Genomic DNA, 21,902 nt, shown 5'->3' with positions numbered 1-21,902 from the left:
CTAAGGAGTTTAATCAGTGCTTCATTCTCTGGCAACATACCCTCCCCCTGGCAACATACCCTCCCCATGCCACTCCGAACACCAAAAAAAAAAAAAGAATTAAAGAACAAAAGCAGAATGTACGCAAAGCCATGAGACCTAGGACGCACCAGAGGCCATTTTCTTCTGCAAAGAATATAGGAGACTAATTTGAGAGAACGCCGAGAGACTGCCAACTTGGAAAACAAGCTGACATCTTATGCTTGCCGCTCAGGCGAAGAAAAATGCCAGGGGAGGTAACGCAGGAACTGCAGTTGCTGTCCCTTCTCAGAAAAGGTATAACGTGTACACCAAACGCCTTGACGAAAACCGACCCAACAGCGTTCTATAACAAACAGCGAAGTGAATGAAGAGAGAAAAAGCTGCTATGATAGGCACTCTTCTCTTTGTTTTCCTTCTCTTTATCCTCATTTTTTTGTCGCGTGTGTTGCTACTGTTCTGCCTCGTTACAATGTACTGCGTTTTCGTTGGGAGTGCAGTTTCCATTTATTTACTTTTTTGTTTAAGCTTAGGTACAACATTTTATTTGTTTGTGATTTATTTTAACAGCTAAAATGCTTAATTTTCTTTGAAGAAGTTTTTTCCCTCTTATTTATATTGTGAATATTTAATAGTACTAAATATATAGTATTAAACAATTCCTGAAAAGGATTAATAAAGATATTTTGTATTGTATAATAGTTTTGCATTAAAAGATTTAATATTTACAGTATATCTTTAAAAAAAAAAATTAGCATAAAGATAGATCATCTTTGCTAGGTTTCTATTTGAAATTTTAAAGTAGCCGGTCGTAAGTACATATAGTCTATGTTAAATAATTACAGGGTTGGATGGATGAACAAGATTTTCAGAACTTTGATCATCGATCGATCATGTTCGTATTTTTTCAGAGTGCAGGCCACGTGAATCGTTTAATTATGAAATAGAAAAGGAAGTGTATATAAACAGCCGTATACCTTATCCCCCCCTCCCATCCCTCCACAGTCACGTAGGCTTAATTGTTGACAAAAGGCCCTGTACATAGTATCAATTGGTACACTTAAATGCAGACAGACTGAACTCAAGCGAACTTTCTGCTTGTCTTAGAGCACTCAGACACCTTCACGTGGATGGTGCATGGGTCATACCTTTGGCCTAACCCGTATCCTGCGTTAGTCTCGCCTAAGTGAAAAAACACGAGAGAACACAGGTAATTAGCGCAAAACGCTATGCTGGCCTTCGTTTTCAACCTGCAAGGTGTCAATGGCTTTTGCTTCATGCTGAAACGTGTGAGGGAGAAGAGAAAGCGAGGCAGAGATGGAGAAGGAAAATACAAAAAGAAAGGTGACGGTTGGGTGAAAAAGAATGGGCTCCAATGACGAGCAGAATTCGGTTTATAGAACTCTTTTCCACAGTTAGCGTCAGAAGAATTACCCAGCTGCGCGGCAACCGAAGCTTGCAAGACAGCAAAGATGTGTACGTACGCGCGTGCGCTCTTTTTCTGTTCACCTTTAAGGGTTGCAATGTCCCTTAAATGTCCCTTTAATCTGTTTACCTTTCAGGGTTGCAAGGTCCCTTTAATGTCCTTTAATCTGTTTTTCAGGGTTGCAATGTTCCTTTAATCTCTGGCCACTTATCTGCCTGATTCTGCAATTGTTCTTTCTTATTCGTCCATCTGGTATGTATGCATTTATGTATGCAAGATGTGTACGTCGTAGCAAAGACTTCAGTTTTTCACGATCCAGGGTTGGGGGGGGGGGTTGCAGGGAGTTAATGGCGAAAGGAATACTGACAACTAACTGCATGACCGAAAGAAAAAAAAAAGAGTGAAGGCGATAAAAATTGAGAGATGCGTCATGCATTGCAAAAGCAGAGTTTACTCATTCACTCTTTGAAATTCACGGACACTTTGGATGAAGAAAGACGTTAACTGTAATCATGAACGTAAAAACACGTTCATGCTGTAATTAATTCCTACCAGATTTGAAGACGCAACTTTCAAAATATCACTCATTGCAAGGACAGTACATGAACTATAAACATCATAATACATGTATCCGGTACATGATCATTCTGTAACAGACTATACATTTATCAAAATTGTGAATTTAATCTGATGCTATCACGTTCTCCTTACTCAAAATGTCACCAGAATTTAATGGGGACTTGACCGAGCAAAATATTATAACAGTACCCCTGAGCTACTCAAACACCCAAACGAGATAGGCGACACTGGAGAAACCGTTCGTCAGGGGCCGCTACTCTGAAATTTCAAGGGGAACTACTCTGGTAGGCGCACTCACATGTGAGAGTTAAACACTTTGGTTAAACTTCCTATTTTCTAACAATGTTAACGCCAAGATTTGAACTCTCACAAGATGATGAGTATCTTTTTCTTCAAATTCATGCTCCGTTTGCGAAGGTTTCAGACACAGAATTTTTCATTGAAGACTTAGAAATTCGATTCTTTTCGACTCCCTATTATTTGCGTCTTCATCTTCCAAAGCCAGTTATTGAAGACGGAAGAGCAAGCGTGAAATACGATGTTGACAAGGGCATGTTTACTGCTAAAATTCCGAAGTTAAACAGTGGTGAAGATTTTGAAGGGCTGGATATGCTTACAAAACTACTTACGCCTCCTGGAGAGACCTCTGCCAAAAGACCTACAATAGAGGTGCACGGTGAGTCGAATTGTGAACTTACAAGTGATGTTACTTCCAGCAGTGATGTTAAAGACAATTCTTTACCACATACTGAATGTTTGGAATCTGGGTCTGATTTTCTCAACGCCGATCTGGGATCTAAAGACCAGAGCATCGAAGTGGAGGAAGAAGAGGAGTTTCAATGGTATATTGAACAAGCCATTCATCAAGAAGGAGAGGTTGTTAGTCTATCTAACTATGGCTTTGCCAGTCAAAGATCGGGTGTCTTCACAAAACTGATGTCAGAATTTTCAGAAATTCTGGATGTTAGAGACCCTGATAAGTTAACAGCACAAGAAAAAAGAGTTATGCGACTTGATCATGAAACACATCATTTCAGTGAGGATCATTACTTGGCAGATTTGTTTGATAATGACAGCATTTCAGACCAGTTGAACTTCAAGCCGTGGTGGATGGAATCAGGAACTAAATGCAGTTTGAGTGATGATGAAAAGGACCTGTTGCTAAGGCTACCGAAGAGACACTACATCATAGATAGTGGAATACTGCCATCAGTCTACTTTGGCCTGGTTGATATCATTTTTGCATATGCGTACAACCAACGTATGGTAGAAGGAGAGGATAATGTGGAATCGGGCTGGTCTATAGCCAAGTTAAGTTCTACTTTATCTTGGCTTGAGAATTTCACTTCCTTGCAAGATGTTCTTGTGTCATGCTATCGTAGAGCTTTAACATTTCCTCTGCATCGTAACTGGGCATTGTGTGAAATGGTGCTGAAAGATGTGAAAGCACTGTTTATGAGTGGAAAGCTCTTTTTACTGAAGTGCCTGCTTGATGTTCACAGATGCATGATCATAAGTGATCCACGGTACATATTCAATGATTTGTACATTACAGACTACTGTGTGTGGATTCAGTCAGCTGATGATAAAAAAATCCAGTCACTAGCCAAAGCTTTAGCTGATGTTCAAGTTACTAAAATTGATGTAGGGTTTGAACTTGAAGAGTTAGAAGCAGCAGCAGCAGTGGTGCTTGATAGAGAAAACATTTGTTTGGATACTATCATTTCCCAAATGAATGGGATGCAGCTGAATAATCAGGCTCCTACACTTGATAGTGATGATGATGGTGGTAGTAGTGATGATGATGAGGAAGAAGAGGAGGAGGAGGAGGAAGATGATGGTAGTGACGATGATGATGATGATGAGGAGGAGAATAAAGACAAGGAGGAGAAAGAAGAAAAGGAGAATAAAGGTACTGATAGCTGTGATTGAAATGATGATTAGAGTTTTGAAACATCTGGTTTAAAAGACCACGCTGCCAAGCTAAATGTATCCATGAACTGTTAAATTTGAGTAAATGTTGATCTGGATGGTGACAGGTAATGGCATAAAGTTCCTGCTTTAACCAGAACACTGCCATTATAGAAACTTGTTTTAGTGAGGGATTTTTCTCAATATTTGGTAAAAACTTTATACAGATCTTATACACAGAAAGCATCACTGTTAGTAGCTCTTAAGTGATTAAGAATGTGCATGCGAGGCATTTTATGTACTTCAAGAAAAATTGGTACATAGATGGGTAATTAGGGGTTTGGGTTAGTGTCATTAAATAAATTGGATTAGGATTAAATTTTAGTGTGCAAGTTAATTTTTGAAATATGCCATGTGTTTGATTGGGGTGAACTAGGACATGTTTTATGAGATATTCTTGGCTAAAGCAAATGTGTTTATTTGGTGAGAAGTAGTGACATGCAGAGATCAAGGCTGTATAGCGATTTTGTAAGACATTTGACTTTCACTAGTTTTAGAAACCTAGGGTGTTGAAAACTGAGATGCAACTGTATAATTATATATATATTGGATACCCTGCTGGTGAATAATGGAACAGTGGCTGGACATGCATGGCAACTGAACATGTTCCTAGAGGTAATGCTGTAATGTAGTGATGAGTGAAGCCTTAGGTTTTGAATATAAGACTTAGGGCAATTTTTTTTTTTTTTACCTTTGTTAGTGCAGTGGGTATTTGGGGCAGTCTGGTTAACAATGGTTAACACCTGTCACCAATATAGTGAGGATTGGCTGTTGTTCTTTCTCTGAATCTGGCATCTGTTTACATGTCTGGCTTCTTTGCCGTGATATAGTCTTAGTTGCTGGCTCGGTGTAGTTAAGTTTATTCCTTGTTACTCCTTGAGGACAACAACTCCTTGCCAGTGGAACTGGTTTTGGGCAGTCCCCCTCAGTTGGGCCCATGTGGTTACGACGTCGATGTAAAACACCCTAATTTCTCCCCCTCCAACCATCCCCAGCAACTTTCTCCCATGGTCAAAACAACTGCTTGTGGAATCAACAGGATAATACTTGGAATCGAAAGCAAACTGACTCATGGGAAAATGCAGCAAATGTATTTTCTTAATTTAAATAGCAGTTGCTTCAGATTTCACATTTTCATAAGACTTTAATGCTTCAAATATACTTTATCATATGTCTTGCTGATTATTTCTAGTAATTCTTTCAGATTACAGTTTTCCACTGGGACCAATAAAGTTGATCATTGTCATTGTCACAATAAAGTTGATCATTGTCATTGTCAATATGGACATCATTCAAACCCAAAGGTGTAAACAATGCATTTCAAACTATGATCATTTTGAAATAAGTTTTATTAATTTTACACCAAATGTACACTGGTGAAAACAAAAATATGCACAAAAGGCAAATGAGTAATTTATCAAATAAAGTAGAAAAATGTATTTCTATCAGTCTCAGCATTTCTCCCATAAGCCTCCAGAACTGTGACTTTTGCCATGCAGTCAGTTTTCAAGAGTGGGTGACAATGATGTGCAGAATTCCTGAATTATAGTGTTTTCTATACATTTGTTACTTTTATGTCATCCACTGCAGCCAGTTGACTTATGACTGTAGAAATAAGTGTGATGGGGTGCACTTTTTGTTCAACATTCATGTTTAAAAAAAAATTAAATGATTTCAAGATATCACACACTTTTTTTTTTGTTGTTGTTGATCTGCCTTTTGCTTTCTTTTGCTCAGGTGTCCAAGAGCAAATGAAAGACCAAAAAAGGCAAAATTTCTTTTAAAATGACCGAGTTTAGTTTGCAAAATCTTTAAATCTAAGCAATTAACCCTTGATCACTGAAGAGGTATGTAACTTCTGTATACAAAAATGAGGTACATGCTTTCTATGCATACAATGAGGTCAAAAGCATGATTTTAATTTAAAATGCACTTAATTATGAATGAATATCATCATCCTCACAAACTTTTTACAAAATCAGAAGATCGCCATTTTTAACAATTTCAGCTAAAACTTCATGTCACTGACCATGCAATACTCCTGTTGCGTTGAGCTTTCGTGTTTCATAACTAAAAGTTCACATCTCAAAAGGTGATGCCCGATGTTTTAAATAAAACCTACTCAGGAGAAAGCCACATTTAAATGTTCGCTATGTATCTTTGTATGGAAGTTTTCAGATTCACTCCTTTGAAGACCAAAGTGCATAAGCATGGCTGCATTTGGCAGAAAAGCCTAAATACTGAAACTGCAAAGCAGGATGGGGAGTTTGACTATGCCTCTGCTACCGCTGCTGCTGCTTGCTGAGAACCAGCTCTCTCAGATTTTGCTCGTTTTCTTTCAGACTCTTCTCCAAATACTCCTTGTTAGTCTGCAGGACAGTTGCAATAATAATATTGAATGAAACATAGTCACTAAAAGAAACTAATATAAATAAGGAGGTCAACTTGTTATTGAACACAGAAATTTTCTGCAAGAATCAAAGGAATTTTAAAAAAAATCAAGACCATTAAAAAAACTTGTTCATTAACAGAGGCCATGGTCATTAACTACAGATGGGTTTCAGTTTGTGAAGTGTTTGATCACGGAGACAAGGATTATGTTGACAATTTGACAACATCTTGGCTAAGGGTGCCTACTTGAGCATAACAATCAGTAAGCTTGTATAGTGCAGCTCCCTCCCTGGCTCACCATGCTTAACAACCCCCAGAATACAAAAGAAAGATGAAAATCCTGCGGCTCTCTCATTGCAGTTAATAGAAGACTTTGTCATTACTCTGCCAGATGAAATCTTTATAGACCAAGATGTTGATCTACTACAGTTAAATCTACAGGTTATAAAGGTGTTATTTCTTCCATGGCAAATACAGAAAGGATCAATTAGTAGTCAATAGTAGTGATGACTAAAGAAACCGTAACGATGCCAGGTAGAAAAACTATACTAAGATGAAATCGATCTCATGGTAATACTTAAGTTGATTTCTATTTTAGGCAGAGAGGTTTGGAATGCTTCACAATATTGGTATGCTTCACACGAAAAATATTTGATTGGCATATTACTCATACATTTAGAACAAATGGCACCCTTTCAAAATGGCCATAGTGAAACACCTTTAGAAAAAAGTAATGCTACTCCATTTCATAAGGCATATTTTAAGGCATTATAATTAACTAGTTGGACATGTGGTGGTTTTGGTTTCAAATAGCAGTCCCACTGAGTTGGAAATTAGTGCTTCACAGCTGATGTAGAGTTTCACTACTGGAGAAATAGTGAAGAAAAACCACTTACTTCAATGGTTTTTATTTTATCTTCTGCTTGGTCTTTTTTCTTTGCCAGATTTTCACGAACAACTGGTATAGACATAAGCAGGAACCTGAAAATTGAAAAGCAAAGTACTGGAAAATAAGAGCTACACAGGTTAAACATTTTAGATACAAAGACCCAAAACCACTGAGAAGCAAGTGTAAAATAAACTTTTTTACAGACGAAACTCTGTGGCAAGGATTCACTTGCCAAAATTTACCTTAAAGGTGGACTATAATTATGTAAATCAGTCTTTTCTCTCTCTGCCAACCCACAAGAACTAAAGCACAAAATTTCAAAACTAATCTATAGTAATACGGCCCAACATCATACTTAAAATCAGTAAAGGTATGGATGTCTGATCATGTAATGCACTATGTTAAAGAATCTATATTTGATGTCCAATGCTTCAACATAGTAGTAAAAAGACCATTCAAATCCCAGAAGAAAATTTGCTGTCTTAAAGACAAGTGATTTGGTGTCAGGGGTCTGTAAATAAAGTTTAATTAGTGGTGTCATCACAAAGATATTTTACAATAAACCATACAGCTGATATTTTATTATTGGTATATGATATCAATACACAAAGTTTTATCAACATGGCTCTAACAATTCAAATTTCTTTATTGACAAGGAATCAAGATCATCACTTATGCCTTGACGTGTTATTTTCTGCGAGTGGCTGATAAAAATCAGCGAATAATTTATCTGGGGGTCTGAAAGCCACCTTGCCTTTTATGAAATAGAACACTGGTATCTGCCTATCCAGTACTATTAGCTTCTGTTTTGTGCTTCAAAAACTCTTACACACACGCACATATAATTGCCCCACAGCAGCCTGATGCACATGCTCTAAAGTAATGAAAATAATGCTTCTGAATGATTTCATGGTCGGTAAATGCCTTAAGTACAGAAGAAAGTAATCCTGCTAAGTATTGGCATGACAGACTGCTGCTTACATTTTATGAAATATTAACTTACATTCTACCCACTCCTTCATAAACACGAGTCTCTTCTGGTAAAGATGCAATTTCTTTGTCCACAAGTTGAGAATGAGCAATTTTTCTCTTCAAGGCTTCGACCTGTTGGTCAGCAATTTTCAGCTGCTGGCTAGTTTGAATTTTTTTAATCTGCATTTCCTGGAAAGCCTGAATGACACACCGTGACATCTGGTTTGAAAGATGCATAGGCATTATACTATTTTTTATCCAACATATTTTGACAGTCACAACCATTAAAGATATATGCAGAATATGTACAGAATTATTTGAAAGTGTGATTTATCTAACGAGATCGATCGATGTATCTGTGTGAGAAAGAGACTGAACATGATACACATGCAAACAATTTGCCAATGTTTAAATCACGAAGACAGAAATTGAGTCAAATAACAACAACCACTATACATCTCTACAATGCTATAATTTCTCAAGTTGTTCGATTAGTTACTTGTCGCTGACAGAAACAGGGCAGGATTATCTACAACGTAAAATGTTTTCTACAAAATAATTTTTCCTGAAAAAGTTGCACCACACATTTTTCTTATTAGCAGTATTTCCAAAATACTAGATATGGAGCCTTTGATTTTAAAACGTGCCTAAAACACACTATAAAGACAGAAAATGTACCTTTTTCAGCTCTAGATCTACCGGTAATGTAGCCATGATAAACCCAAAGGGAGGTACTAATTTTACAATAAAGTCGTTATCATTCAACTGAACCTGATATCTCAAAAAGCTATTTTACTATTAAAACTAAATAATGTACTATAACTCTTAAAATTAAGTTAGATGAATGCAAAATAGAATGACTACAAATTATTGGTGACCAGTCATACTATTTCAATAATTACTCCCTGCTGGAGAGGGGCACTACCGCTGTTCACATTAATAGAAGAGTAGCTTCCCTTAGACCGATGAGGTTACTAGTTTTCGGGTTGACCGTTCTTTCAGTTCAATTCGCTACCTGCACACAGAAGAGAAGATGCTTGATTAGACTCCTCATTCATACGTCGTTTTGTTTTGTTTAAACGGATAGGTGTATTATAGTAACCACGACTCGGTATGAAAAGGTAAAATGGTCTAGCTGAATTTTTCATTCATTTTTACGGAAGACATTCATCAGCAGCTACTATGCCTTTACTTAGAACCCGGTATTGCTTGTGAACTCATTGTCACATTATAAAGTGAAAAGGTCACTAACCATTATCTTCAAGAATCAGTGCTCATCGTGAATATTGATACAGGAATTTTAAAAGGAAAAATCTGAATCATTTCTTGTTTCCTTCACAAATATTCAACGTGGTGTCCACTAAAAATTAAGAAAATTCTTGAACATGGAACAGTAGACATTATTCATGTTAACATGTAGATTTCTTGAAGGGCAGACAGCAGACAGTGTAGCTTATAAATGTGCAGATGCAACAAAAATCTGTAATATAGCAGACGTGTCATTCAACGTATTGCAAATTAATATTAACTCCCGTGTCGTGGAGACACGACTTCAAGAATTATAGATGTAAAGTACTGCATTGGGAAAAAATAAAAAACTGCGATGAGAAAAAAGATTTGGGAGATTATCGTTGATAAAAACTTTGGACTTCTAGTTTTCATATTCACTTCATAATCAATAATGCTAACGTAATGAAGCTGGAATTGCGCGAACAGCAATCTCTATTAAATGTCCAGATTAAGATGTGTTTTTTAATCTGTGAGAATCGTTGTGCCCTCTGTACATAAGAGTGGATATATATCTGGCACTAATCCAGGCCTAACATCTCTACGATTGTGTGATTCGCAGAATCGGAGTTTACTTCAACGAAATGTGCCTCATTTTTATTGACAGTATACAATGTCTTTTTGGTAGCGATCTGAATATATTTGTTGGTCAATATAGTATTTATTGAGTAAATGAAAGGCAGTTTCCCTTCCCTTCGCCTAACCAGTTCTAGATACACTCTTTATATTTTAGAAAAAAATCTTGCTTGACATGTCCTTCTTTCACAGGATTCCGTTTTGGTGTGTTTCGTGTCCTGTCTGCCGCTGTACGTTTGTGTGTAATGTTCAGTTGCTTGTGACCGGGAAACATCACAGTCCATTCAAATCCACAGGTTTCAGTTCATTTTAACTTTTGTTGATCTGGTAATCACCAGTGTGTCATGGTGATTTGCCCTCTAGTGCGATCATGATGAGTTTGGGGGATGTATATGGTAGGTCACTGAACACTAGCCCGCCTTCCTATAACAGGCTCGGACGAGGCAGGATAATTTTATGTGGACAGCACTGTTCTATCTTCTGGAAACTGTCTCGTAGTAAATCTTACTGTTTGTATGATTTTGTTGTGTGGACTAATTGTTGCCCATTTGTGAGCGCTATTCTTCTTCGGCTGGCAGTAAACAGTCCGCTGAATGCATACGTAAAGTTGCAATGTCGCCACTCGATGACAACATGCCTGAAATCTCCTGACTTTGAAAAAAACAAGACAAAGCTGAATGAAGGACTTAGCATCCATTTCCTTTCATTCCTCAAGACAATTACATTATCGTTCTCATATTCTTTATATTTGTATTGTTCTCTTTTGTAAAGCGCATCAAGCTCTCTGCGTAGTGAGTGCCTGTCACCAATAGAGTGAGTGTTGGCTGTTCTGGGTTCAACTCTCATCCCGGGCACACTGTTCTTTCTCTGCATGTGGCATCTGCTTACAGGACTGGCTGCCTTGCCTTGATATAGCATTAGTTGCTGGCTCGGCGTAAAACACCCATCACCCCCTCCTCTGCTTAGTAACGAATTGTGATATGTAAGTTCTCTTAAATGATAATGATCAATTTACTGAGCTTCAAAATAAAAATTTGCAAGAAAGACACAAGGCCTCGAGAAGCTTATGTACTTGTTTTGCTACTAGACGTTTACAAGAAAAATATGGAAAATGCATAACATTTCAAAAAGATCTATTCATACATATATCTTTGAAAATGATGACAAAAATAAATCAATTAAATCATTGTCCACACTCATTCTCTACAAACCCACAAACCCCCAAACTGTCAGATGTTCCACGCAGGCTTCATTGGATAAATAAATAAATAAAAATATGAAGTGCGAATGCGACCTGCGACCCATCTGGCGCGCGTTCAAACTGAGGGTGATTCTATGTACATGCGAATTATGGCCGCCTCTAAACTGAATATTAGTTTGTAGGTTCAAGACATACTAGCTTCAGTATTTACTGCAGTTTTTGTGCCCCACTTCGTCGTTTCCACACAGCGGCTGGGGGTTGGGGAGGGTAATTAGTCTATAGCTTCGTTGATACAATTTTAATTGGTTTACCATCAGCGGTTGCTTACACGGTTATAAGAGAAATAAATTACCAGGGTTTCGACAAAGGTGACAGTCGCTTTCCCTCTTAAAGACTACTTTGTCCAAGGCTTTCTACCTGCAGGTTCATAAGGTTTCTTCGCAACTGCCTTCGTGGTGGCCAGGCAGGTATTGTTCTGGTGCCTAATCCCGGCTAATTTAATGTCTCGTATAGCGGTGCTGGGCCCCGGTGAGCACAGGCCCCGCCCTTTCGCGTGCAGGCCACGCGCTGGCAAAGTCAATGGCGCGTGCCGCGGCCACCTTCAATGGCCGTGACGCCCGCTGAGAGACGTGGCGGCCGGACCGAGAGCGAGCAGTTCGAGCACTACAATCAGCACCCGTTTACCGGGGTTATGACGCGCAGTGACGTGGTCAGCGCTGGCACTAAAACATGTTTATGCCTTTCTTTATGGTCCTGCACGTGCGCCCGTGAACTGGCTGCCAAAGTTCACCTGGACACCAGCTGATCGTGGAATAAAGTCGTTCCAGTTCGTTTAGCTTGTCTTGGTTCCTTCTAACCACATTGCCTCCCACCCCCTCTACACACACACACATTTTGTACCAAACGCTCTCACCTCGCACGCATTGGCTGTCCTGGGTTCAGATCTCGTCTTAGGCACGCTGTTCTTTCTCAGCATGTGGAATCTGTTTGTAGGGTTGATTGCTTGGCCGTGATATATCCTTAATTGCTGGCTTGGCGTAAAACACCAATCAACCCTCCCAAACCTCCCCCATTTTGCCGTAAAACACCAATTCCCTCCATCTCCATCGCACCTCCATGCGTGTACAGTGATCGTACTGTCGCAGGTGGGAGGTACTGCACTAGAAAAGGTCAAGAGCACGAATGCTTAAGACTGGTTTCTCTTGAGCTTCTAATAACATGCAAATTTTGTGACACAAAATCCCCAGGTGCCAAGTCTGTAAACGCTTAGGTTCAGCATCATCCCTGATTAATGTCAGCATGGGATCTGTACGGACAGTGGTGGCGCACTGGTAGACCTCACGCGACACTGGTTTTTATGCCAGGACACTATCCCTGACTTGTACAATAACTTCCCTTGCCCCCACCACACCACGCCCCATGTTCGTGCGTGGAACACGGCTGCTCGGAGGATGGACACATTTCATCTTTTACACGCGGAACATTTTTACTGATGTGTGTTTGTTCTGTCAGCTTGCTGTTTCTATCACATGTGGAGGCTCTACCATATATATTTCCACTAGGCTGCTCGCCATCTTCCATTATTGATTACTGGAGTACATTTGAAATGAGGAATTGTTTCTGTCTACATGTTTCAGTATCCTTCACTTTGCGCCGTTCCTCCCCCCTTCCCACACACACACACACCTCACCAAACACAGATCACTAAGTTCGCCTTCACCCGGGGAAATGCGATCTACTCTAGCCTAGTCCCAGTACCCGTTCAGTTATTATTACTATTATTATCATAATACACACGTTGTCTGTCCACAAAAGGTGAAATAGCGAAGACATTTCACAGAGACAACTAATAGCAGACACAAAAACTAGTTTGAAACAATGACGGGGAGCAACACAGTTTCTCGATGAACACGCCAAGATAACACCATTAGCGCCAAGGTGACGAAGGAAATTGAAATTAGCAAACTGCAAGGAAATTAGCCAGAAAAGGCACTTAACTTTATACATATTCACCAAAAAAAATATTCTCTATCATTGATCATTAGTTAGATGTGATGTAAAGATTGTTTACAGAAAGAGAGAAGAGAATTTTTAAAAAAAACCTAGCAAACATAGACGAAGAGGGACGTGACGAAGAAAGAAGATATAAAATTGCTTGCGCGACTGGTCTGGGAGCCAATTCGGTGACAGATGGCTCTAAAGGCAGTGAGCCCCAGCACCGAGGACCACCGCCTCACTGTTCTGGCAACGAACGGGACGAAGACAAAAGCCAAGGGAGAGAACCAAAGATCGGGGACCCGATTAGGCGCCGAGGACTGCGGAATATTAATGTGCACACCTCTATAATTCCCTTGTTGTCCTTGTTTCCAATTTTTACCAACACATCTTCCCTCGCCGCCCGAGCTCTCGCAGTCCCTCCCAGACCGTTACTCTTTCCTCTCGCATTTGACAGACGGAGGTACAACATTCTCGGCAATGTAATGCTAATGGACTGGATTATTTGTGTAATGCCAATAGATTGTGTTATTTGTTATAAAACTATTCGTCTTCCGACCGGTCTTTTTCTCTCGATTGGTCAGTTAAATGGTTTCTTTGGTCTATACACTCACAATAAATTTACTTATTTGCTGGAATTTGTTCGTAGGGAACAACGCGTCCTAGGAATCGGCACCGTCGTTGACACGTGATACGCAAGCACGATTTTTTTTTTTTTTTTTTTTGTGTGTGTGCCAGATATAGGATCTTTCCAATCAACCTCCAGGCTTCTTCGTCGGAATAGTGTTAATAAACTGTGAATTGATAATCGCGAAAGTAAGAATACCAAAGCCCTTAAAAAAGCAAAACAACAAGAAAAATGAAAGGAAGTTGACGATTAATAATCAGCAGCTTTTCGGAACCCTTCGTTGACATTGTCCACGTCCACAATAAAAGATTTCCATTATCAGAGCGGTTTTCTGCGTGTGAGCTTTTTTTTTTTTCAGTGACCACCATCAGCTCTGTTCTTTCCCCTTCACCCCACTGGTTTCTCCCTCCCCCCAGACCTCAAACATACACCCCACAGTACCTTGAATCCTCCATTGAACCCAGCAATGGAGAGCTTCATCAGCGCGGACAGATCAAAGACATCGCCGACGAGTGATGTGACCGCCAGACTTGGTGGGGTCAGGCGGGTAGAGACAATCCACCCGATACACATCGCCGCACGTGCGCTCGCGTGGGTGCTTCGCAAATCTGTTATACACGGCCCGCAATAAACGTAAGGGTTGGGAGGTTGGTAAGGGTTGCAGAGGGGCGCCTGTCCCTTTCTTTCAGTCACCTTTTCCAGAGGTAGTTACACTACTTAAGCTAGAGAGTGCAAAAGTAAACAACGGAAAGCAAAGCTGACATCATTTTCAAAAAGTATAGAATCAAACCAACAGAACAAACGAACAAAATTAATACTTAAAACAAAAGACAAAAATAACAAAACACTCAAACAATAACATAGCAAAACAAATTACTAACGAAACACTAAAAAAAAAAAACCAAAGCAAACAAACAAAACAATACAACAGCAAAAGCCACCAAAAATTGATAAAACAAAACAATAAGAAAAAACATCAACTGTATTTTACTGTGTTTATATATTTTATGGAAAGAAACTGGCCCCATTTATATGTGTGTGCGTGCGTGAATACATTCATTCGTATTCATGTATGAAGAAAGTCGTATGTTCACATGCCTAGCAGGCCTTGCGTGACCTTTCCCTTTGTTACCGTTTCATATTATAAAGCGTCCGAATATATATAAAGCATAATATATAATATATAAATGAAATGTATTATTTTTTTCAACTTCAAGCAAGCGCTTTAGGCATAAGATATAACATTTATTTCTTGTCTAAGCGTGGGTTTTCTGACGATTGATTTATAAATTACTTCAGTGGCTTGAAAGAAAGCTTTCGTTCATTGTTCATGGCACGACAGGGGTTGGGGGGAGAAGCAGTCATTTTTTTTTTATGAAAGTTTCTTCCATGCATCTCCCTTTGTTTCTAGATTACTTGTGCGCTGAATAGCTTCTGTCTAGTACAGCTAAACAGGAGGAACTAGGAACTAGCAAACATAGTACTACAGTAAGTGTAACAGCAAACACAGCATCAGGCTCAGGGTACCAGCAAAGCTACCACAGACATCCACAAGCACGATCTCCACAAATTACGTCCCTTTGCTCGGAGCCCGGTGTGTCCCGATACAACGTCTGGCACAGAGACCCACCTGCCGCTGACTAGCCCTTTAATCACTTGCATTTCATGCCCTTTGCTGAGAGTGCGGACAGAGGTGTGGACCATGATGTGACATCGAAGTCAAAAGCTCACGGCTTTTTTCTCTCTTTCTTCTTTCTGTCATTTTATGAATAAAGCAGAACGTGGCGAGACCTCTGATCACAATCACACGGTTTGCCCAATCTTCCTCATATTCGATAGGAATCATCATTTCGATTACAAGACTGATTTAATAATAGCTAATAAGAGACTACGAAGAACGGAATTGTGTTGATGTATGTGGTAAGAAAATCAGTAAGAAAATTCGCTCTCCCATGAATTTATTCAAAACGTTGTCGCAGAGTTGGTGATTTGCATCCGTAATCAACAAATCCTGCAAAATCTCGCTCCGCACGAGAACACCGGCTACGTCTACCTGGAGCAAATAATTGACTATTATTCTGTACAGTATAGTACAGTACTATGATACTGTATTGTTAGTCAGCGTGCATACTGATTCGGGAGTCGAAACACACAGACAAACGCCCTTGAAAGCTGTAGGCATGACTGGCGATAATTGGGTGAGGCTGGGGATTGTACTGTCGGAGGAAACCCAAACCGTAGAGCGGGTAGTAAGGACAAGCCAAGACCACAACGAGCAGCAACAGCCATATTGCAGTTGCTGAAAAAGGAGAAAGAGCTGGTGGCAAGTAGGGAGAGGTCGAGTTTCAAAAGCGCGCCGCACTGATGGCCTCTCAATCTGTCCCTGATCCTCTCCACAGCTCCAGGTCTGTGCCCCTACATGCGGGTGCACAGATAGTGAGACAGAGACCGGTGCCAGGGACGACGAGAACAAATGAGATGAAGTCTGCAGCAGCGATGAGTGTCTGATAAACACTGCGCTTGTCTTACAACTTGTCTTTGTTCTACCCGGGATGGAGCGAGAGAGAACGCTTGGAAAATTAACAATAAACAATCCCATTTCGTTTACATTATCAGAAACAATATCGTCAGCGTTCTCTCTCTCTAATCCCCCCACCCTTCTCGATATTACAAGTTTTTGATACTCAAATCCAGCCAATGTTATTATTTGACTCGGCAATCTGGGGCTACCAGCTGATACAGATATAATCGGAAAAATACGCACTTTTGCGAAAAAAAAACAAACAAAAAAACAAAAACAAAACAAAACCAACTTTTAGGGTTGTCTATAAGGACACCTAATGCAATGGTAGTGGTCAATGTGGGCTCTTCTCGTTATTTATAAACTGTTAGATGTAGAAAAGTTTGGTTTCATGTTATTCATTTATCAGAAAATGGATTGCCCAGAAAGGTCTACAGAATGTTGTTCTCTAGCCATCTAAATAATAAGATTACTTGGGTGCATATTGTGATTATATTATACAAATGTTGTTTTGGATGTGTTTGAGAGAACGAAGGGGTTAAGCTATTAAATTGTTTCTCAAAGAATTTAAGCGAATTTCTGTTATTCAGTTCAAGTAACATGTTTTCCTATAAAACTAATATAGTATGGTCCTACTACAAAAGCAAAACTTTTAAAGTGGGATAACCAAAGGTACTAAAAATAAAAGGAAGCTTATGTGTCCAGTTATTGTACCTCTGGTGCTTTCTGTACCTCCTGTGCCACCCGGGCTTTCTCTGCCGTTTGCTCTTCTGATCTTGTACCCATCAATACTAAAACAATCTTCAAAGGCTCGAGTCGAAATTTACCAGTTTCTCACAGCTGTGTGATTACAAAAACAGGTTCATTTCGTTTCACTGACGACTCATTACTCATATATTACTCGACTTAAGTGACAAAAATTTAATGCTTGCTAAGATTTTTTTCCATCGAACATAGAGGTATCGGTACCAGATTGTTTTCCCAGAAAGGAGCAGGCAAGGACATATTTGCTCCCTCCACCGATCTCATAAAAAAAGGGGGGAAGGGTGACAATGAAGGTCCAGCAATAAAAGCCTCAACAGTCGACCTTAGCCGCATAAAGAGGGGTATCGGGTACTTTGCCCTTTGCCAGCGACTCACCAGGCGTAAACAGACCACTTGAGATTCTGTAACGGATGATTGTCGGAGCGTTCCCAGCATCAGGATCACAGGATTTCCCTTGAGCAAACGCGAACTTCAATAATAAATGTATTATTGTCTCATCAAGCAAACTGCCAGTTAGGTTCAGCTTGCCTTCTTACTGTTTTTCGAGAGAAAGAATCACAGGTGGGGCGGAGCTTATTACAATCACACTCTCAGGTGCCGGACTCGAACTACAGTCGCACACGACAAGCCAAGGTGGCAGACTGGCTGGGTGGCTGAATGATGAGTGTCGGGTAGCTCTCGCATCGGAAATATTTTGTTTTTCCGTTTCACTGGTAGTTGATCACATGACTGAATGCCGAGAAATCAGAAATGATGTTTGGCTTCTGGCTTCATCTCCTTCGTAACCTGCCCAGTGGCTTTCCTGTACCTGGTGAGCTGGGCTTTTGCTTTGCAGAGAGCACTTCTGGCTTATTTTTTTTTAGTTTGCTTTTGAACATCTCAGGGTTTTTTTTCTGACATTTAATGGATAATTTTGCTTGTGAACAAAGATGAAAAGATACCGCTAGGAACATTTGACATTGTATGAACAGAATGCCATGTATTATGCAACTTCTTGTTCTTCTGTCTGTACATTTTACTGTAATTCCTGGCAACGCCCAACCCCAAAAAAAAGGTTGGAGTAGGGGCTAGATTCTCTGAAGTTCTCAGGAAACATTACAAGGGTTAACTCCCCCTCCCCTAAAAAAACCACCCCACAAAAAAAAAGAAAAGAAAAAACCAGCAAAAAAACAACAACAAAAAAATCCCACCAAACATTCAGGATATTTGTTAAATATGATTTTTAGAAGAAAGCTTTTTTCCCTCGGGGATTGCACACAGACAACAGGATAGTGTATCGGAGAAAACCTTGAAAAGTCGGTTATTTGATGACGGTATCCACTTGAGTTGGCAGAGCCCGTATGTAAAAGTGACACGTGCGGACCACTCTACTTGTATCGGCTGTTCAGCCTACAAAGCGCGGAGCCTATTCTCGGGGAGGTTCGAACGAGACTGACCCTCGTGAGGGGAAGGGAGGGGTAAAAGGTAGGGTGCACAGGAGGTAGGGGGTGACAATCCCCTCCCCCCTCTACATTTCCCCCCTTCTCCTGCAGGGCTTAATAGATCAGGGGCGACAAGCACAGTCGCTAGAGAGGAGGGTGCAGAAAGTAAGAGGGGGAGGGAAAGAGGTTACCCGGCACGCGTCTCGCACGTGCTAGTGGGGGTGAGGTGGGTAGGGGAGGGGAGAGAAGAACGGGTAGCGTTCAACAGTCACGCAGATTAGTTTTTTCCTGCTTTCTAGCGGCTGAGGTTTGACGATACACGGGTAAAAGGCGTAACTAATAATAATAAGGGCAGAAGGACAAATAAGGGAAAAAACAATCTAGGGGTTATATAAAAGATTTAGTGGACCATACACACGTATGGATGGACACACACGCAGGTAGACACATAACACGGAGAGGCAACAATAAGACAGGCGATCACACACATGCACAGGTAAGCACGCGCGCACACACACACACACAAACATAACAAGACAGAGACAAAAACAACATTACCAATGAGGGATTGTAATCCACGACTAAAAGAATATAAGCTAAATTCTTTACACACATAGCTAACAAGTGAAGACTTTACACACACAAATTTTACATTGTTTCGCAGATGTTCCAGGTAACTTCCAATCCTGTTTTCTCATATAACCTATTCTTCACCTTTACATTTGAGAGAGCATGATAGAAGGAAGACATGATGGATGGAAGGAAGGAAAGGAGCGGCTGGCAGGAAAGTAACTTCCGGCCGTCATTGCCTGACCCTGAAGCCCAGTCTTCAGTCATCCCTCACCCTTGCCTCCGCTCTGGTTGTTCTTTTATATGTTAATTTAAAACAAAACCCTTTGTTCGTGCCTGCTTTTGAAATTCCAAAAAGAAACTGAAAGGACAAGGCGACAGGTGAAGTGAGAGGTACGTCAAGACTGTGGGAGGAGCCTGACAGTCGTTTAGTCAAAGCGTCCGGGAAAGGTCTCTTGAAATGCAGATTCGAGACCCAATGGGCCACCATGCTCTATAGTCCACCCCCCACCCCACCACTTCAACCCTTTATTTACAACTTTGTTTTGTTTTGGTTCACTCTTTGTTTTTTCCATGCTTCGTCTTACTGACATCCTTCTACAGAATCCAGCTGCGAATCGCATTTGTCCTCTTCTAAGCTCTGCATCTGCTGGTCCAGACCCCGTGGCCTAACAAGCGAAGAGTATCTCCGGGACATTAAAAAAAGGGAAATGTGGAAAGAGCATTGCTTCGAAAGAGAAGAGGAAGGGGCAGACTCATTATGACTGGTACCAGTCTAGAGAAGTGTTTGGCGATTGCAAATTGGGGTCTCGGCTTAATCGCGGAAGGAGAGTTTTTTTTTTTTAAGGGGTGGGGGAAGGGTTCAGAACCGGTACCAGTGCCGCTCGACAGAGGTCGTCGTCGAAGGTGGAGAGAAAGACAAAGCGGGGACCCTTCACGCCACACGTGCAATACAGTTTCGAAACGTGCAAATTATTGCCTTCTTTGGTTAGACCTGCACCAGTGGAGTCAAGTAAGCCTTAATTAAAACCCACGTCCACGCTGCTGAAAATTGGAGGGCGGGGAAAAATGTTCACAGTTGCCCCCACCCCTACTAGCCCCCTCAGGGGCCGCAGCACGTGCGACCTGAAACAGACACCGACCAATCAGATGGCCAGTTGAAACGCGAGCAAGGACGCCGAGGGGAGGTAATGCACCGAGGAAAGGGAGGCAATGAGGTTCGAGCTGGAGTGTCTAAAGGCGATGGCGCGAGAAAAGAAGCGGAAAACACGAAGAGGGGGTGACTTGTGGCCTATTAATCCGCCTCGACACTTGCGTCTTATCGCAGCCAGCTATCTGGTATCCTGCCAGGCCGTCCACACACACGAGCTGCAGCCCTCGACATGAACGCACAGCACTGACACGCACCTCACCTCACATCTCGTCCCTCTCCGACACTTGTGAAACGACTGGCGACCGACTGTGCCTCTTTGTCCAGAATCTTCTGCACAGATCACGTTGTCATTTAGAATAGTCAGGTTGATGTAAATTGTCTGACGGAAATATTTTATTTGAGGAGAAATAAATGGTTTTGTTTGGAAAAAAAGAAAACAATAATGAAATGTTTTAAAATAAAAGTAAACAATTTGAAAAATAATGTAAGAAAGGGAGAAACAGAATAAAAATGGAAAACATTTTTAAGGTATCCAGGGGTTTCGTGACCCAGTGAACACGAAAACTTAAAGAGGTTAAAGGTAAAGTCACTGGTGAAAATTTTGAAGACAGTTTCCGGTTGTTTGCTTCGCCTTTATTTTTTTTTTTGTTTTTGTTTTTCCTTGGTTTTAAAGGCGTTAAAGTTCTTCATGATGGCTTAGTAGAGACATTCTGATGGAAAGTCTGCAGTTCATTCAATTAGAATGAAGGAGCTGGAAGACGATGTTTTAGTTGTCGAAAGTTACGGCGATTTTTACAACTATTGGTAGATACTACTGCTGTGGCAGAACTTTCGCATACATCAGGAAAAAAAATAATAATATATGCAAAGTGTCGCACGATGTACGGAAGATTAGACGCACAGTATTGTGAAAAATGTTTCTAGAAAAAAATTCTCTGACCGAGGGAAATTCAGATGTAATCATTTATACCAAGTTTTAGAGGGAATGTCCTTTATAAAAAAAAAAAAAGTGGACAGGAAACTCTTAAATGTTTAGTTGACACAGTATATATCAAAAAGGATAAAGGGACTATCATAACTGATGTGTGCCTTTGGCTGTCTGCTCGCCCTGATGGCATTGTGAGGGCGTAAAGTTGTTGAGACTAATTACATGTACCCTCATTTCAATAACTCATGGAGATCCCTAAATCAGCTGTTTGTCAGAAATCCAGCAAATATTGAAATTATTCATTAATAATGGAAAAAATGGAGCTCAACAAGACTAAAGGAGTGATAACTTGCGTGTTGACCTTAAAATTCAGCAAATGTCTTTGTATTTATTATGAAGGCATTAACAGGATAGCTTTTGTGATGTCGTTGTGGTGGCAGTAGAAATGGCTATGATAAAGAATCTTTCTTTATAATTCTTGTTTTTCTTTTGTTAGTGGGAAATACGTAACAAATATTAAAATAAACTCCTCTCCTTCCCATCCCTATCATTTTCAACAGCAAGATATAAATATAGAAGAATACAACATATGGCACAATTTGCATAAGTTT

The 21,902-nt window shown here is 40.3% G+C and overlaps 2 protein-coding genes across 3 annotated transcripts; one reads left to right on the top strand and one right to left on the bottom strand.

Moving 5' to 3' along the window:
• Positions 1-2,299: 2,299 nt before the first annotated feature.
• LOC112568997 (protein SHQ1 homolog) lies at positions 2,300-5,649 on the top strand. Its single transcript, XM_025246632.1, has one exon. The coding sequence runs from the start codon at positions 2,366-2,368 to the stop codon at positions 3,953-3,955; it is 1,590 nt and encodes a 529-aa protein (XP_025102417.1). The 5' UTR covers positions 2,300-2,365; the 3' UTR covers positions 3,956-5,649.
• LOC112569005 (prefoldin subunit 1-like) lies at positions 5,328-9,075 on the bottom strand. Of its 2 annotated transcripts, none has more exons than XM_025246650.1 (4): positions 8,925-9,075; positions 8,278-8,444; positions 7,282-7,366; positions 5,328-6,363 (listed from the first exon to the last, which is right to left on the bottom strand). In XM_025246650.1, exons 1-4 carry the CDS (start codon positions 8,958-8,960, stop codon positions 6,277-6,279), a joined length of 375 nt encoding a protein of 124 aa, XP_025102435.1. In that variant the 5' UTR covers positions 8,961-9,075; the 3' UTR covers positions 5,328-6,276. The 2 variants fall into 2 exon arrangements, with proteins under 2 accessions (XP_025102435.1, XP_025102429.1); XM_025246644.1 differs by having other exon boundaries at positions 8,278-8,465; positions 8,925-8,986.
• Positions 9,076-21,902: the final 12,827 nt, after the last annotated feature.

The sequence above is a fragment of the Pomacea canaliculata genome, linkage group LG1 (assembly GCF_003073045.1).
Source record: "Pomacea canaliculata isolate SZHN2017 linkage group LG1, ASM307304v1, whole genome shotgun sequence".
Classification (NCBI taxonomy): domain Eukaryota; kingdom Metazoa; phylum Mollusca; class Gastropoda; order Architaenioglossa; family Ampullariidae; genus Pomacea; species Pomacea canaliculata.
Note: the sequence above shows the minus strand (reverse complement) of the source record. Positions and strands in the feature narration are given on the sequence as shown.